This window comes from Thrips palmi, unplaced genomic scaffold, assembly GCF_012932325.1.
Source record: "Thrips palmi isolate BJ-2018 unplaced genomic scaffold, TpBJ-2018v1 HiC_scaffold_18, whole genome shotgun sequence".
In the NCBI taxonomy this organism is placed as follows: Eukaryota; Metazoa; Arthropoda; class Insecta; order Thysanoptera; family Thripidae; genus Thrips; species Thrips palmi.
In genome coordinates, this window is record NW_023144627.1 from 19,716,568 (window position 1) to 19,734,489 (window position 17,922).

Here is a 17,922-nt window from a genome sequence, read left to right on the forward strand (position 1 = left end):
CTGCAGGCCCTGCAGGTACGGTGGGGCCCTCGGAGGGGGAGGGCACAGTGGGCCAGAAGGCCGGTGGAGGCGGCCAAAACCCTAGACGCGTTTTGAGCTCCAGAGTCGCTAAATGGAACTCGAACCGAACGTGTGACCCCACCGATGGATTCCTCGTTCGGAGAGCAATCCATTGGCGGGGTCACACGTTCGGTTCGAGGCCTGTTTAGCGACTCTGGAGCTCAAAACGCGTCTAGAGTTTTGGCCGGCTCTACCGGCCTTCTGGCCCACTGTGGAGGGGGAGGGGTGGACACGGAGAGCGACGTGTCTGGTCGGATGGCGGGGATGGCCTGTCGCACAAGATGTTCCCACGCCTCCAGCTCGGAGAGGGCGTCCCCGCCCCGCCCCGCCCCGCCCCGCCCCGCCCCGGGCGACGTCGCCATCCGGGGATGACATAGTAACGGTGACGGCAGCGCCGCTGTGGCGCGCATCGCGCATCGCAATTAACAGCCAACCAATTTTCCCGCTCCCGCCTCGATTCGTCGTGAATCTCAACAACTTCCACGACTCGACAAGATAAAATAACGAGTTTATTTTCAACGATTCTCAATAGTGCAAAAAACAAAGTTTGAGTCGAAAAAATGGCAAGTTTTTAACTCTTGCTCAATTTCCTGTACAAAAAAATAATCATCGAGTATTTATGGGACCTAAGGGTGCCTAGTGACAAGTAGTTTGAAAACCGCGCCCAGCGTTCGGAGAACGCGCGAAAAAAAAGAAGGAAAAAAAAGAGGGGTAAAAATAAGGAAGCGTGGGGGAACTGGAATTGAAATAGAATTTCCGCCTCACCGGCGATGTCTCCCCCTCCCCCTCCCCCTCCCCCTCCCCTCCCCCTCCTCGACGCGGCGCCGCGCGACCTGGGCCGCGATGAGTTCTTTCGCGGCGCCAAAAGATGTCCCCCTCCCCCCCTCCCCCCTCCACACCGCTGGAGCGTCGCTTCACCCGCCAACTTAGCAGATTTCAAACATTTCAGTAATTAGAAGTATAAGGGCCGTCTGCGGCGTGGAGTGGATGGGCGGGGCGGGGCGGGGCGGGGCGGGGCGGGGCGGGGCGTCCCGGAGGGCGTCCCGAAGGGCTCGCCCCGGATGAGGGGGGGGGGGGGGCCTCGACGCCCATCATATTACACAAGATGGGAAAGAAGCGGATTAAAACAGACGCCTCGCCGCAAACGTCAACTACGTCGACTACGTCAACCCGCGGCGGGGTCGCGCAGCGTGCAGCGCGCAGCAGGTAGCCGGTTGACGCTGTTTTTAACTCTCTCTCTCTCTCTCTCTCTCTCTCTCTCTCTCTTACTCTCTCTCTCTCTCCCCCTGTCGCGGGGCTAATCCCATCGCTTCGCTAATAGAGTGCCTCCAGGACCTCGGGGTAGGCGACCCCTTCCCTCCCTTCCCCTTCCACGCGCTGCAGTGTTGCAGCAAGGACGCCAGCAAGGGCAAGCAGACAGCAGGGTTGCCTCCGACCACGGGTTCGATTCCCGCTGTCTCCTGTTTTCTACTTTCCATTTTTTTTCGCGGCATGATGATACGTTCCTAATGCCTGCAAACTAAAAGTAAAATATACTTTTTTTTAGGTGTGATGCTTACCCGGTAGGCGCCCAGGTCCTTGACGGTGCAGGACAGCTTGATGGAGCGCCCCGCCGGCGCCGTCACGTTTTCGATCTCGTCCACGAAGCTTGGGTCGGGCACCTTCTTGTCGTCCTTGTCCGTGGTGCCGGCTGCAACAAGTGTCCGCTGTTCAAATCAATGCGTTCAGCGGCAGTTCAAAGGGGTGGCCGGGCCGCTGATTAGTAGTGTATGCACTGCCGCACGGTGGGCCAGAAGACCGGTGGAGGCGGCCAAAACTCCAGACGCGTTTCGAGCTCCAGTGTCGCTAAATGGGACTCGAACCGGACGTGTGACCCCACCAATGGATTGCTCTCAGAACGAGGAATCCATCCTCACACGTTCGGTTCGAGTCCCATTTAGCGACACTGGAGCTCGAAACGCGTCTGGAGTTTTGGCCGCCTCCACCGGTCTTCTGGCCCACTGTTCGGCCCCCCCCCCCTTTCCCCGCCCCCTGGCCGGAGGCTAGGCGGTCCTGGGGCCGGCGTGGCGCACTACTTGACGGAGTCTGCGGTTTGCTTCGGGGTGACTGTGGTGGCCGCGGTGGGCCGCGCCGGCCGGGTTGTGGTGTGGTTTGCGGCCCGCCCCGGCCCGCCCCGGCCCGCTTTCAACACGTGCCATTGTGTGTGCGCCCTACTGCAGCCAACTCGGCCCGACTCGGCCGCCGCCCCGAACACACCGTATAATAGGGCGGTGGGGAGCCGCCACCGCGCCCTCTCTGTCTCTCTCGCACCCACGCGCCCCGCTCACTTTCCCCTCGCCCCTACACTCGGCATTCCTGCGTCTTCGCCAAATAATGGCATGATAAAATGACGGGGGCGTGGAAGTCGAAATCGAAGTCGAGAGGTCGACTCCGTGGAGGCTAGGATCGGTTAGGTACGTTCGGTATGAGAAATCCCTCCCCTTTGCTGTGCGATCAGACGAACTTTCCATCGCGGACGTCGAGACAGACACGCGCCACGCGTCGAGTCGGCGAGACACTTTTTTTGCCGGCCCCTTCGTCCGTCCGTCCGTCTGTCTGCCTGTCTGTCTGTCCGCCCGCCCCGGTCGGTCCTCCCGTTTCAATTCTTGGGCGGTGTGCGGTGTCTGGATGGGGCCGCGATGGTGCAAACGCCCTCCGAATGCCCGGCCATAGTCTCCCCCCCCCCTCCTCTGCCCTCCCCCAATCCCCCATCCCGTCGGAGCCAAACGGCTTTCCGATTTCACTCCTGTTTCTTGGGCAATAAATGCCCCCAGGAAGGCCAGCCACACGTTGGTCAGAATATCAAAGGACGGGGAGTGGAGGGGAGGAGAGGGGAGCGTCCCTCTAGGAATGTCGCGCTTGCTTAACGTTTCAATGTGGGCCGGGGCCTTGTATGAGGATCTCGTGACAGACAAAGACCAGTGGTGGTCGTTACTCCGGACTCGTGGAGTGCACTGCCAATTTTCCATCCCATCCGCGCCGCGAAACCTTATGACCTAACCTTGCTGATCATAGGGTCTTGACAAAGCGACGCTTTTGCCAGTCACCCGTCAAATGACCCCACCTTTCCGTGGAGATGCTTGGAGGTATATGAAAAATCAATCGTCGTCTGGGCCAATTTTTGGAGCGGAAAGTTTGGTCCACAGTTAACTATAAGCTGAGAGCCCAACCGTTGGCTTTTTTTTTTTTTTTTTTTTTTTTTTTTTTTTGCAGTGTTTAATCTTCCGTCTCCCTAACCCAGTGGCCGTGATGTGAAGGCCGCTAGACGTCGTCGCTGCGATCGCCGGGATGGCTCCGGCCGTTACGGGTGGCGTGGCCGTCGGCGTGGCTGGCGGCGTGGCTGGCGGCTGGCGGGGCTGTAAGCGCGGAGTGTTTGCAGGAAATATATATCACGCGCTGCAGTCAAATGCCTTCCCGCGCAGACGGGATTTATCGCGAAGGAAAAAGGGTTCGTCCGCAGATCGCGTCTTCTGTCTCTCTCGCACTCACTGGCAGTCCGTAGGGAGCGGCAAGGACAGAGCTACGGCCCTGCACTCGCGGTCGCGGTCCCACAGTGGACCAGAAGACCGGTGGAGGAGGCCGAAACTCTAGACGCGTTTTGAGCTCCAGAGTCGCTAAATGGGCCTCGAACCGAACGTGTGACCCCACCAATGGATTCCTCGTTCTGAGAGCAATCCATTGGTGGGGTCACACGTTCGGTTCAAGTCCTGATTAGCTACTCTGGAGCTAAAAAAGCGTCTAGAGCTTTTGTCACCGCTCAAACTGGCTTCACGCGCGGACGAGGTTCCGCGAGTCGCCGCGAGATGGCGCTCCGCGCGCCGAGCCGCCGCACGCTCGCGCTGGCGACCTAGGTTAACGTTGTAACTATTTTGGAAGCAATTTCCTCCGTATTCCTTTCGATCTCAGCACTTCTTGCAGCAGTGTTCACGCTCCTTGGACAACCAATTGTCACTCCACCCGAGCGCCTAGAAGGGTACCTCGGTTGAGGGACTTCCCGACCGCGGCTAGTGCCCACACGGCTGTTCCCGAGGAGGACAAGCGTTAGTGGCCGTTCCCTCCGAAGGCGTAGCGTCCCTACTTGCTGTTCCCCCAGTCGTCTTCATCGCCTTCGCCGACGACGACGACAGCTTCGACGGCGACATCGGGATCCTGGGCCCTTCAACCCGGGTGGCGACCGTGCCGTCCGTCACGCGGTCACACTTTAGCCGCCTCCTCCTCCGGTCCTCTGGCCGACTGTGGGTCTGCACTCTGGGTCCTGCTTCCGTCGCTCTGCCTCTCTCGCACCCCCACGGCGCGCCCCGTGAGTGCGACAGAGACAGAGCAAATCAGCCTGCTGCATCGGCTGGGAGGGAAAGTGCTGACGCGCTGCGACGCGCTGCCAGTGTAGGCAACGCACGTGCAGAGGTTGCCTGCCCTGCGCAGTGCACACACCCAGTCGGAGGGCGGAGGGAAGAATCACGGCGGATGCCCGGTACACTGAGAATCCAAACGCTATGAGTATAGCGTCAATTGGTGCAATACAGAAGCATTGCACATGAAGTGCAATGCCTCCAAATTCCCATGCATTAGCATAGGGACTTTTCGGGAAGCATTGCACCAAAGGTGCAATATGGCTGTGGCATTGCACGTATGGTGCGATATCACAGCGCATTGCACCATACGTGCTGTACTCATAGCGTTTGGAATCTCAGTGTAAGCAGGCTGAGGTTGGCAACGACACTGGTGCATCATGGAATTGTTTCCCGACTGAAGTGGCACCACTGCGTCACTTTTGGACGTCCGGTTCGGGTTTTCCGCTCCCGGTTTCCAATCCCGGTTCGGCCGAGGGTTTCCCGGTCGCTTTTATCGGCCATGTTCCCTTCGGTCCTCACTTCGGTCCTTCCAACTTAGGCCCGATTGTAAGACATCCCATTCCGGCCGCACTCACTGCCAGTTGGAAACTCTTCGTGCTGCAACTTGCAGCAATAATTCTCCGATCCGGTCTGGTCTTCGCCACGCCGGGCCGCGCCGTGCCGGCCGAGCCGGCCGCGCCATGCCGCGCCGTGCCGTGCCGTGCCGAGCCGCGCCGTGCCGTGCCGGCCATGCCGGCCGCGCCGTGCCGTGCCGAGCCGCGCCGTGCCGTGCCGCGCCATGCCGCGCCGTGCCCAGCCGCGCTCTGCCCGTACGCCGTCCCGCCGGTGTCTCAGACTGTTTCATTGAATAGTGCTAGCGCAAACTTTTCTCATAGTGAATATTAATTGCGACCTCCAACAAACTTAGCAGGAAACGCATCCCGCTTTCCGCAGGGACTTTGCAAAACAGATGGTGTCTGCCAGATTTTTTTTACTATTATTAATTTTGCGATTAATTTTTTTTTACGACGGCTCTATTCTTTTCGATAAATACGAACAAATATACACAAATCTCCAACTGCTTGCACGCACATGGGGGTTCGGAGGCCCGAAATCAAAGTCAGAGCACGAGGTTGTTGGTTTGGTCAATGACTGCTGTTGTATACCTGCGCCCTGCGCTCCCCCACTACCTCCCTCTCTCTATCTCTCTCTCTCTCTCTCTCTCTCTCTCTCTCTCTCTCTCTCTCTCTCTCTCTCTCTCTCTCTCTCTGGTTGAGCCGCCTGACCCTTGAGCTAACCTCCGCTGCTCTCCTACCTCGTGCGCACCCATGTTCTCCAACTCCTCACAGCCCCGAACACACACACACACACACACCACAGACTCACACCCCTTGCAGTGGGCCCTGTGGTGTCGCGTCAAGGGCCTCTCGTCTTGTAAAGAAGGTATAGTTGGCACAGCAGGCTGCCGACGACAACCCACGGAGGGCATTCTTTCCCTCCCCTCTTTTTCCGGGTCCCCCCTCCCCCTCCCCCCCAGCCGAGTACGGACACGGCCGGAATCACATTAACAACCCTGTTTAACTCTTCCTTTCCTTTCCCCAGTCTTTTTCGCCCGCCCCCACCTCGCCGCTACTCTCGAAGAAAACCAATCGTCCCTCCAGCCCCCCCCCCCTGCCGCCCCCAGAGCGACTTGGACTGACACCAGGGCGGCGTGGCGCGGTGGGAACGACCTGGACCTGGCCGCACCGGTACCGACTCCAGACCGACCCAGCCAGACCGCCGCCACCGCCGCCGTGGAGGGAAAAGAATGGACCTGTCGCTGCTTGACAGCCGTTAAGGTACCGACTCTTCGACGCGGACCCACAGTGGGCCAGGAGACCGGTGGCGGCGGTCGAAATCCCGGACGCGTTTTGAGCTGCAGAGTCGCTGACCAGGACTCGAACCGAACGTGTGACCCCACCAATGGATTGCTCTCCGAACGAGGAATCCATTGGTGGGGTCACACGCTCGGCTTGAGTCCCATTTGGCGACTCTGGAGCTCAAGACGCGTCTAGAGTTTCAGCCGCCTCCACCGGCCTTCTGGCAAATCCACTGTGGGTCGCTGCACGCGGCGCGGGGCTTGCGGCCGGCCCCGACGAACCGCGCCCGGCCCAAATTTGCAGTCCAAATGAAGCACTCCGTGTGGCGCTGCGCGCGCTGTGTGTGCCGAAAGCAAGCTGAAAGACGTTAAGTCCCTTGACGCGCTGAAAGGCGCAATAGTGGCCACTTGGGGAGATGTTGCCAATGGACCAATAGGAAGGGGGAGGGAAGGTGTGATGCCGCGTGCTGGGGGTGGGGCGGGGCGGGGCGGGGCGGGGCGGGGTGGAGCGGCCTGCTATTGGAGACGTGCGCCGACTGCAGAGCGCGCCAGAGCCGGTCCGGCAACCGTTAGCCTTTCGGACTGGGACCTTAAGGCCTGAAGGTGACTAACACGAGCACGGCGCGACACGGCGCGACACGCCACCGGAACTGGCACCGGAAACGGATTACCTGCCACGCCGCTACACAGTGGGCCAGAAGACCGGCCTCGGCGGTCAAACCCCAGACGCGTTTTGAGCCCCAGGGTCACTAAACAGGACTCGGACCGAACGTGTGGATTCCTCGTTCGGAGAGCAATCCATTGGTGGGGTCACACGTTCGGTTCGAGTCCCATTTAGCGACTCTGGAGCTCAAAACGCGTCACCCAACAACAACAACCAGGATCTGTCCTTTGTCCCAGTGACCCTATTCAGTTCCACCATCCTGCGGTATGGGCGAAACGCTGTGGCCAATGGTCCAGATAGTTTGGCGGGATATTGGTGTCCGAATCAGTGGGAGGGCGGCACACCCCGCCCCGCCCCGCCCCGCCTTAAGGTGTGCGGCACGCCCCGCCCCGCCTTGGCCGGCCGCCACGGACACATATCCACTCCGTATATCACAAGGCGTTCCGGGAAGCCTCGCCGAAAATTAATTAGACCTGGTCGCCTGCCAATTCCTTTGCCGTTTCAACTTTGGAAGTTTCGTTGGGTGTTGGCCGGGCCCCGCCCAGCCCAGCCGGAGCGGAGGAACCGGGGAACAAACCAGACTGTCTCCGTCGCCCTGTTTTTGTCTCGCAAGGCGTCGCACTAGCGGTTCAGCCAGGCCGATTTTGTTTCAGACGCGTTTTGAGCTCCAGAGTCGCTAAACAGGACTCGAACCTAGCGTGTGACCTCACCAATGGATTGCTCTCCAAACGAGGAATCCACTGGTGGGGTCACACGCTCAGTTCGAGCCCTATTTAGCGACTCTAGAGCTCGAAACGCGTGCGGGATTGGACCGCCTCCACCGGCCTTCTGGCCCACTGTGCACCTCTGCTCCAGCTTAGCCAACATAACCCCTGTCGTTAAACACCGCAAGGACATCGTGTCGCGTCCACTGGAATGCGGCGGCTCCTTTTTTTTTTTTTTGTTTTACGAGTCGCGCCGTGCCGGCCCAGCCTCGCCCAGGTGTCTCCCAAAAGCGTTGCCCCGGAGCTAAGTAGACGCGACGCGACGCAAAACGTGTCCCCGACTTCTTTGCCCCCTCTCTGTTCTTCGACTCTTTTTTTTTCTTCCCTCTCTCTCTTTCTTTGTCTCGCCCCTAGTCTCGCGAAGGAGGGCAGGACGCTGGCCGTTTGCCAGCAGTTACCCCAGCTAATTAAAAGTAGTGGTTCTCGTTAACACACTGGGAGACTTGTTCCGACGCCTGTACGGCTGCAGGGAGCCAATCCCCTTCCGCACGCACAAACTACTGCTCCAAAAACAGTCAAATTAAAAAAAAAATAAGAAAAAAATAGTCGTTACTTGAACCAGGATAGTTTTTAACGACTAATGGATCATAATGCAGACGCACCAAGCGACCAACCGCAGATGTTCGTCGCCAACTCGGACGAACTTGGGCGCCCCGCCCCGCCCCCCCCCGCGTGGCCGGCAGCCGCTCCCACGGCCCTGGCCGGCCAGTAGGCTGGGGCGACTCTCTGTCTCTCTCGCACCCTTAGGGACCGCCCCATAAGCACGAGAGAGAGGCCTGCCGCATCACTAAATGGGACTCGAACCGATCTTGTGACCCCACCGATGGATTCCTCGTTCGGAGAGCAATCCATTGGTGGGGTCACACGTTCGGTTCGAGTCCCATTCAGCGACTCTGCAGCTCAAAACGCGTCCGGAATGATTTGGACCGCCGCCACCGGTCCTCCGGCCCGGCCCACTGTGGGGCGGGAGCCGAGGCGGCGGCGGCGGCGCGCTTAAAGTTTACCGCCGGCAAACTGCGCGCAAATGCACGTAATTCGACCATAACGCGCTTCGCGTAAAACGCCGCGCCCCGCGCTGTAAAAATGAACAAGGCTTACGCTGGCGCGGATATATAGAGGGCTGTGATTGTTTGGGGAGGGGAGGGGGGGGGGGATGACACCTCGACGCGATATCATGTCTCAATATTGCCCGCCGTGCCGTAGGTTGATAAAAGCCTCAATCCTGTCTGGGTGCAGTAGGAAGAAGAAGGAAGAGTGTGAGGAGGAGGAGGAGAAAGAGGAGAAGAAGGTGAAGAAGAAGGTGAAGGAGAAGGTGAAGAAGAAGGCGAAGAAGAAGGCGAAGAAGAAGGTGAAGAAGGAGGAGGAGAAGGAGGGGGAAAAGGAAGAGGAGTGTGAAGGGGTAGGCGTGGGTGTTGGCCCGCAACCTCGGAGCAGACCGGGTCAGTGAATAAAAGTGCGGCGGGCGAGGAGGCAGGGAGGGTCGGCGCGGTGGAGGGGAGGGAGGAGGGGGGAACTGGCGGTGGTTCCGGATGAGCTGTGATAAGGGTTTGCAATAGTTGGCGAGTGCTGTCACTTTGCTGCTCCGCCTCTCTCGCACTTTCTTGTCAGTGCGGACAGCGCGAAACAGGTCTGTGTGTGTGTGTGTGTGTGTGTGTGCAGCTAAGCTTCGCCGGCCAAGGCGGTGAGCGGTCGCTCCTTCTCCGGCTCGTGCTCCAGTGGCTCCAGTCCCTATCCAAGGGCGGCACGCGCACGCCGTCCACGCCACTGCAGAAAGTGAAAAGTGGAAAAAAAAGTACTCACTGTACTCCGGGACGTCCGTCGTGGTCTCCGGGGCCGGCGTCGTGGTCGTGGTCGTCTTCCTCTTGGCTGTCGACAGAAATTTTGGGGTGTCAATGCGTTGCAGTCTCTCTCTCTCTCTCTCTCTCTCTCTCTCTCTCTCTCTTCTCTCTCGTGCTCTCTCTCTCGCACTCGAGGACCACCCCGAATAGGTGCGAGGGAGACAGAGCGGTGGGTGCGACTGTGCTTCCGCCTTCGCGATCTCATCTCTCTAATTATGATTTACGGCGGCCGGAAAAGGCGTCCCCGGTCGAAGGAAGGCGATTATGTGGCCGTTTGTCTCTTTGTTTCTCTCTCTCTCTGTCTCTGTCGCTCCAACGGTCCGACCGCGAACTGCAGTCGTCGTCGATTTGCAGTGCAGCGGCCGATGGTGTGGCCAGCCACTGCGAGGAAAATTCAATAAGGAGGGGAGTGGGGGAGAGAGAGAGAGAGAGAGAGAGAGAGAGAGAGAGAGAGAGAGAGAGAGAGAGAGAGAGAGAGCAGCTCGTAATATTTATTGTATTGAGGCCCACGCGGTGCATGGGAATGAGGTGACGGCTCGTTCGGGGGACTCTAGCCTCTCTAAGTGCCCCCCTCCCCCCCTCTCTCTCTGCGTTGACATGCACGTCGGGTCCGTCACATTACATTGGCTCATTCATTTATCGACCAGGCCGGCCGAGGCCGACCCAGTGCAGCCACAAGCCCACGGGCCCCAGGGATCACTCTGGCAGGCTGCGCTCTCTCCAGGAAACTAAGACCGAGCCGACTGAAACTAAAGAGGTTTCAGTTCTTATTCTGACCCACCGACCTGCCAATTTATTTATTCATACCGAGGCCATCAGATTTTTTTGACATGAGACAGAGCGAGAGAGAGAGAGAGAGAGAGAGAGAGAGAGAGAGAGAGAGCAATTGTCGAACGGTTATAGGGAAGAGTGCACACCTCCCGGCTGCATTATGCGACCCCCCCCCCCTCTCTCTCTCTCTCTCTCCGGAGTGCAACAGCGACCGTCCTTGTCCTCCACCTCTCATTAGCAGCAAAGTGCATTCTACGGTCGCGCGCTGAAGGGTTGCGCCTTCTGTTATCCTTTCCGTCGGCCGGTTTCTCTGTCTGTCTGTCTGTCCGTCTATCTGTCTTTCTCTCTGTCTTTCTGTCTGTCGGTCTGACTCAACGGTCATAGCCTGAGCGGGCTGAAAAAGTCATGCAAGCGACTGCCTGTCCAACAACTGGACCCACCCAAGCATCGCAAAGCGACCTATTAGTACGAAAATGGAGGTTTACTCACAGAGCGAGGACGGCGTGAACATGTAGGCTGCAATCAGAAAGAGACAGGGCGTTAGTGCGTCGGCATCAATCGGCCTTCCAAACACGAACCGCGGGGAAGATAACCCCGTCGACACGACACCGCAAAAAGCGAAAAGCAAAACGCCACCCCATTCAAGTGGAGAGAGAGGCCGCGCCGCACCGCGCGCCGATACACCCAACAGGTCCTATCAGCAAATCTCATTACTCCGTCTGTCTCTCTCGCACTCCGTCACTCCGTCACCCCTCTCTCTCTAATCCTCCATTCCTAAACGCCCCCATTATTTAGTCCGCCGCTCTAAACCTTTTCGCGCCCCGACGCCTCCCCTCGCCGGCCGCATGCCCCCCCCCCTCCACTTCCCCCTCCCCGATCGTCTTTTCGCGCGCCGCCTCCGCAAAGGAGTCTGTCCTTCCTGTTGCAGTGTGCCAGACTCGGCTGCACCACCAAAGCCGCCAAAAGCAGGACCCAGCCGATTACCCCAGAGCCTCCAGCGTTGCGACCCAACTCGCTCGACGCACCGCACAGTGGGCCAGAAGACCGGTGGAGCGGCCATAACCCTAGACGCGTTTTGAGCTCCAGAGTCGCTAATTGGGACTCGAACCGAACGTGTGACCCCACCAATGGATTCCTCGTTCGGAGAGCAATCCATTGGTGCGGTCACGCGTTCAGTTCGAGTCCCATTTAGTGACTCTGGAGCTCAAAACGCGTCCGGGGTTTGGACGGCCTCCACCGTCTTCCGGTCCACTGCGCGGCGCTGCCGGTAAACCGCGCGGCACAATTTGGCCGAGTTACGACTCGCGGGTCGCCTAGGCGCAAGCCAAATGGGGATTCGCTCTCTTTTTCATTAAAGAGGGCGCGTTTTTAGCGGTGTAGTATCACGTTTTGAATCACGGCATAGCGGAACGTGCGCGCCGAGACAGGGGGAGGAGAGAGGGAGACGGAGGGAGAGGGAGGGGGAGAGAGAGGGGCGCAGATCGTCATGATAAGGCTCACCGCGACGGGGCAGGAATCCACCCTCGGAAAAAAAGAGAGTGATTCCACTGAAAATTAGGTTGGATGCCAGTCGGGGACTCAACCACGGCACTGCAAAATTTTGTACCAAGTGGAAAATTCTCCCACCCCAAACGAGAGGCAGAGCTCACAATATACTTCAGCCGGGGATTCCGTACGTGTTGATAAAAGCTGTCTCGCGGTGGGAGAGAGAGAGAGAGGAGGGAAAGGGAAGTGGGAAGGTACAAAAAAAGGGGGAGAGTTGTTGGCACGTGGAAGAGCAGAGGGGTGCTTCACCCTTGGCTCCGGCACTGCAAGCCTTGAAAGTCAATTTACATCCGCCCAGGGCACAATGCCTGGCATGCCGAGGTCGCCGTCAAGGAAGCCGCCGAGGACGCCGTCAAGGAAGCCGCCGGGGACGCCGTCAAGGACACCGCTGAGGTCGCCGTCAAGGAAGCCGCCGAGGACGCCGTCAAGGAAGCCGCCGAGGACGCCGTCAAGGAAGCCGTTGAGGAGGCCGTCAAGGATGCCACCGAGGACGCCGTCAAGGAAGCCGTTGAGGAGGCCGTCAAGGATGCCACCGAGGACGCCGTCAAGGAAGCCGCGACGCAAGACACGGGGGCTGAATTTTGGCGGGTGGAAGCCAGCGGGGTGCTCCCACCCTGGCTCCGGCCCCTGGAAAGCCTTGAAGGTCAGCTTTCCCACCCCCGGGGGGCCCCAGGGCACCTCTTTGACGGGCATGTTGAGGGTCCCCCGTCGACGGGCCGCCGGGAGGGACCCGTAGGAACCGCCGGGGACCCGTTGAAGGACCACCGTTGAGGTCGCCGTTGACGGGCCCCGGGAGGGACCCGTTGACGGGCAGCCGTCGGGACGCCGTTGACGGGCAGCCGTTGAGGAGGCCGTTGAGGGGATGGCCCCCCGGAGGGACCCGTTGACGGGCAGCCGTTGAGGGGCCGTCGAGGATGCCACCGGAGGACCCGTCAAGGAAGCCGTTGAGGGGCACCGGGGGGCCCCCGGAGGGCCCGCAAAGTTGCGGGTTTAGGCACCTCGTGGGGGCTCCTCTTGGGGGCTCGGGGGGCCCACCCTCCAGGCCCCTCGGCGGGCCCCCCGGGGGGCAGCTCGTTGACGGGCACCTCGTTGACGGGCACCTCGTTGACGGGCACCTCGTTGACGGGCACCTCGTTGACGGGCACCTCGTTGACGGGCACCTCGTTCACGGGCACCTCGTTGCCGGGCACCTCGGCTCCGCCGCGGGGCAGTCCGGAGGCACCCGATCCGGGGCGGGTCGGAGCAGCTCGTCAGCGCGTCTGGGACTCTGACCTGACCTACATCCCTCGGCGTCCGCTCTAGGCGTCCGGATTGAGAGACACCCCCTCCCCCAAGCACGTCACAGAGTCCCTATCGGAATCAACCTGCGGTGCGAATTAGCAAGCGGGGCGGCCTCTCCCGCCAGTTCAGCCTCCGACCAGCATCGGAACATCGGAAAGAAAGACCCGTACCGGATCGTTGAACCGACTTAGGTTTACTGGGTGCCCCAGCCATAGTAGCTTCGTTCTCGTTTCCCCCTGGCACTCTTTATTTATTAAATATTAATTTTTCAAAAAACAATTATTTTTTTTTCAGTGTAGTTGGCGGTGCAGAGGCACACGCCGAGCATAAAGGGACCGGCGTCTGTGTGGTTCCGTTGTGGTCGCTGGCTGCCGCCGCCTCACACACTCACTCACACTCTCTCTTTCTCTCTCACACACACACAGCGGCGCGGTGTCCGCTTGAAGACCTCTCGACAGAGCCGCCCTTCCTCCCCTTCCTCCCAGGCTCGTCGCTCGCTCCGACCTTGGCTGCCGTTGGCTGCCGTTGTCGTCTTCCTCGCCATCCGTTCGGCGGGGGGCGGGCCTGGCCTGGCCCGGCCCGGCCCGCTCTGGTCGCCGCACTGGATAATCTATCTTCAAGTCGGAAATTAAAATCGATTTGGGCGTGACGCTCGCGTCCTCGTCTCTCTCCCGTACTTTTTTTCTCTCTCTCTCTCTCTTTCTCTCTCAGTCCATGTTTACAGCTGTACAGTCGCCTCTCTCACTGTACAACTATCGTCGGTCTCTTCTTGAAGCGCGCGCTTTTCCAACGGGAAACATTTTTCCGGAAGATGTTTGGCGCCAAAAATGGTGCAAAACGGATTTTTCACGTCGAATGCAACAAGGCGGTGGCCGGAAGAAGAAGTGTCAACAGGGCGACGGAGAGAGAGAGAGAGAGAGAGAGAGAGAGAGAGAGAGAGAGAGAGAGAGAGAGAGAGAGAGAGAGAGAGAGAGAAATCATCAAGGCTCAGCCCGTGCCCCGACACCTGTTGTGGCGCCTTATAAAACATCCCTTAAGGGTTCCCGAGGAGGGCGGTGCCGGCGGCCCGGGGCACCGCCTGTGCAATAACACGGGAAACGAATCGGATGCTGATTTATAACAAATTGCGGTTTAATCGTTCGCGAGATCCTCCTCGTCGAATAAATAAAAGAGCAAAGTAATCTGCGGAAACCCAGCGAGGGCAGGGGCACCCCCGCAGCCCCGCAGCCCCGCAGCCACAGCCGTTGCAGACACAGAGGGGAGGTGGCCCTGCCTGCCTGGCTGCCTGCCTGCCTGCCTGCCTGTCTGCCTGCCTGCCTGCCTGCCTGCCTGCCTGCCTGCCTGCCTGCCTGCCTGCCTGCCTGCCTGCCTGCTGCCTTCCTGTTCATGCCTCATTCATCCCTGCCGCCTGCCTGCCTGCTTTTCTGCCTGCTGCCGCCTGTCCGCTGGTTCTGCCTGCCTGCCTGCCTGCCGCCTGCCTGCCGCGCTGCCTGCCTGCCTGCCTGCCTTTGCCTGCCTGCCTGCTGCCTGCCGCCTGCCTGCCTGCCTGGGTGCCTGGCTGCCTGCCTGCCTGCCTGCCTGCCTGCCTGCCTGCCTGCCTGCCTGCCTGCCTGCCTGCCTGCCTGCCTGCCCGGCTCTTCCTCGTCCTCACCTACAAATCACTTGATTACATCGCACTATTCATCCCTCGCGCGAATTTTTAAAACTCCTTTTCTGCCGCTCCACCTTAGTTCCCTTGGTTCGCCCCGCCGCCCACGGCAGCACGGTCCCGCTTCACCTACGTCATGCCTTCCGCTTCCGACCCACTTTTTTTTTTTTTTTTTTTTTTCGTTTTTCCGCCGCGGTGTGCGCGCGGGGCACGGAGATGCTCCCCTAACCGACTTCCGTCTCCACTTATTTTCCTATTCATTTCGCATTTCGTTGGTCCGTTCCAGAATTAGAGGGGACCTTGCAAGGCACGAGGACTAAAGAGGAGCAAGCACGGGATTTTTCCTAAAATACAGCCACTAGCTACCGCACAGTGGGCCAGAAGACCGGTGGAGGTGGCCAAAACTCTAGACGCGTTGGTACACGCATTGGTACACATTCGGTTCGAGTCCCATTTAGCGACTTCTGGCCCACTGTGCACCGTTCAAACTGCTCTTTTTTACAGTGGTGCCTCGGAGCCCATCTCGTCCAGGTAATCCGAAAATAAAGCTCGTGCCTACACTGGCGGCAGATGTTGCGACCTACAGTGCAGCAGCCCGGCCCGAGCAAACTTGGACAAAGATGAGCCGCCGTTTTTCAAGACAAGACGCAACAACTGGTGGTGGTTTTGCCGTTTCGAAGAGGCCAAATCTCATCCATCAAACAGACGTTCCCTTGCCAAGGTGCTCGCTGAGCGGCGGCGCCATTCCCACCACTCGCCCCCGATGATGCACTTTAATATTGAAGTGCTCTAAAAAAAGGGAAAATAAGTGTGCTGCTGAAGAAAAACGGCGCGCGTTGGACTTATTAAAAGTTTCTGCGAGGTGCTGTGAGGCCTACCTCGTGCGTGTGTGTGCGTGTGTCTATGTGTGCGTGCTGCATTGTTTACTGAAATAGGTCTAATTTGTGTACCAGATATTGCGCTCCTGTGGCAGGAAGTTAAAACTCCATCAAAATACGACATCATCCATATCAGCGCACGTACCTGAAAAATGAGCACTGTGTCGGTTAATTTTACTTACAGTGCAAAAACAGAAACGCACACACATACACACTCGCGGGTATTTTCTTCCTGCCACACCAAAAACAATTAGTACCTAGAAAGAGATTATGAAAAGACCTTTGATATTTCAGTTCGGTTCTCTTTTCAGTTTTTTTTTTTTTTTTTTTTTGCGTTTGTTTGCGGCTAGAAGTAAGTACGCAGTGAGACGCAGATTTGTTTTCCCCTCCGCTACGCGCGTTCACCGTCAATTTAAATTCCGTCACCCGCCAGCCCCGTCTGTCCCGCCTGCTGCCCTTTAAAAGGAGGCGCTTCTTTCAACGCGCCCTGTCTGCCTGTCTGCCTGTCGGTCTGTCTGTCTGTCTGCCTGTCTGTTCGTCTGTCTGTCTGTCTGTCTGTCCGCCCGCTCCCTTCCGCCCCTGGCCGCAGCTATTGTTAGTGAAATGAAGTTCCTGAGGACGTTTCCCGCCATTCGTCCAGGACCTCGTCCAGGACCTCCAGGACGCCCTTCTCCGCGTTCTCCGCGTTCGAATCGGCCGCTCCGGACGCAGCCGGGGGTCCAAGGAGACGTGGGCCGGCCGACCGCCCCGGGGAACCTTTTTAGGTTAGATAACAGTGGGTCGCCTTGACGGAACAAACCAGTAACCAGTGTGACCACAAAGGTAGCTCAGAATTCCCCCGATGCACCAGTAGGGTTGCCAACCTAACCCTGCCTGCTCGGCAACTTCTAGAAGGCAAACATTGGTAGCCCTGGTTCATCGTGGAAATTTCTACCTTCTTATAGTCTACCAGTCCCAAAATTGGAGAGGGTAAGTCAACTGTTTCGGTTCGTTCGGTGTTTCGAAAGTGAGAGCCCCCTTGCGCCACGGTTGGCTCGACTAGGTCCGAAAGTACTCCCTTGTTCACGCGAGAGAAAATCCTTGCCTGCCTCCAACGCACTCACCTCCAGGATCTGTAACAGACAAGCAAGCATTTAGTGAGGTTGCTTGGCTTTCTAGCGTCAGGGGCCCGCCGCTTGCCGAGTCGGCACACAGTGGGCCAGAAGACCGGTGAAGGCGGTTCAAACTCCAGACGCGTTTCGAGCTCCAGAGTCGCAAAACAGGACTCGAACCGAACGTGTGACCCCACCAATGGATTCCTCGTACGGAGAGCAATCCATTGGTGGGGTCACACGTTCGGTTCGAGTCCTGCTTAGCGACTCTGGAGCTCAAAACGCGTCCGGTTGTTTGACCGCCTCCACCGGTCTTCTGGCCCACAGTGGACGCCTGGCTTGCGTCGACTCGGCAAGAGCGGACCTCTGCAGTCTGTATGCGCAAGAATAGTGAGTGACTTTGCGTTGGTTTCCAAATACCGGCTCGGTTTCTTTCTCTTTCTCTCTTTCGCGTGAATCTCCCCACCTGACTAGACTTTTACCCTCGTCCGCGTCGTGGCAACGCTGTGTTGGCGGGCAGCACACTGATTCCGAGAGTCGTTGTCGTCGCTCTGTCTCTCTCGCACCTCCACGAGACGCCCTATGGGTGCGAGAGAGACAGAGCGACGAACACGACTCGGGGAATCAGTCTGCTGCGCGCGTGGCGGTGGGCACGCCACCGGGCACGCCACTGCCTCATCCGATTGTGGTCTGAGTGGTCGACAGGCCCTCCGACATTATGCGCCATCTGCCGCCAAAACCCGCGCGCGCCCCGCCGCCCCCGCCGCCCCAGCCGCCCCCGCCGCCCCCGCCGCCCCCACCGCCCCCAACTCCCCCGCCACCGCAGCCCGCCACCGGGAGGGGCGACTGGAGAGAGAGAGAGAGAGCCCCAGGCGGGCTTATTCACTAACACACTCGCACGCACTCTCACACTCGCACGCACTCTCTCTCTCTCTCTCTCTCTCTCTCTCTCTCTCTCTCTCTTCTCGTACCGCTGCTGTCAGTCTCTCTCGCACCCAGACCGGGACGCCCCACGAGTGTGAGGGAGACGGATGAGGGCACGACGTAGAGACTGCAGCGCCGAAATTTGGAGAGGGCAGAACGCCGCCGCACAGTGGGCCAGAAGACCAGTGGTGGCGGCCAAAATCCTAGACGCGTTTTGAGTTCCAGAGTCG

At 58.9% G+C, this 17,922-nt stretch overlaps 1 protein-coding gene across 5 annotated transcripts in view; it reads right to left on the reverse strand.

Moving 5' to 3' along the window:
• LOC117645183 (lachesin-like) overlaps window positions 1-17,922 on the reverse strand; it is a 57,037-nt gene that overhangs the window by 33,008 nt on the left and 6,107 nt on the right. For 3 of the 5 annotated variants that reach the window (XM_034385188.1, XM_034385185.1, XM_034385184.1), the window contains exons 2-5: window positions 16,781-16,789; window positions 10,815-10,841; window positions 9,517-9,582; window positions 1,620-1,750 (exon numbers count right to left, since the gene is read on the reverse strand). In XM_034385188.1, coding sequence (XP_034241079.1) covers window positions 1,620-1,750; window positions 9,517-9,582; window positions 10,815-10,841; window positions 16,781-16,789 — 233 coding nt within the window. The remainder of the gene's footprint in view (window positions 1-1,619; window positions 1,751-9,516; window positions 9,583-10,814; window positions 10,842-16,780; window positions 16,790-17,922) is intronic. The other 2 variants (XM_034385186.1, XM_034385187.1) reach the window with 2 other exon arrangements.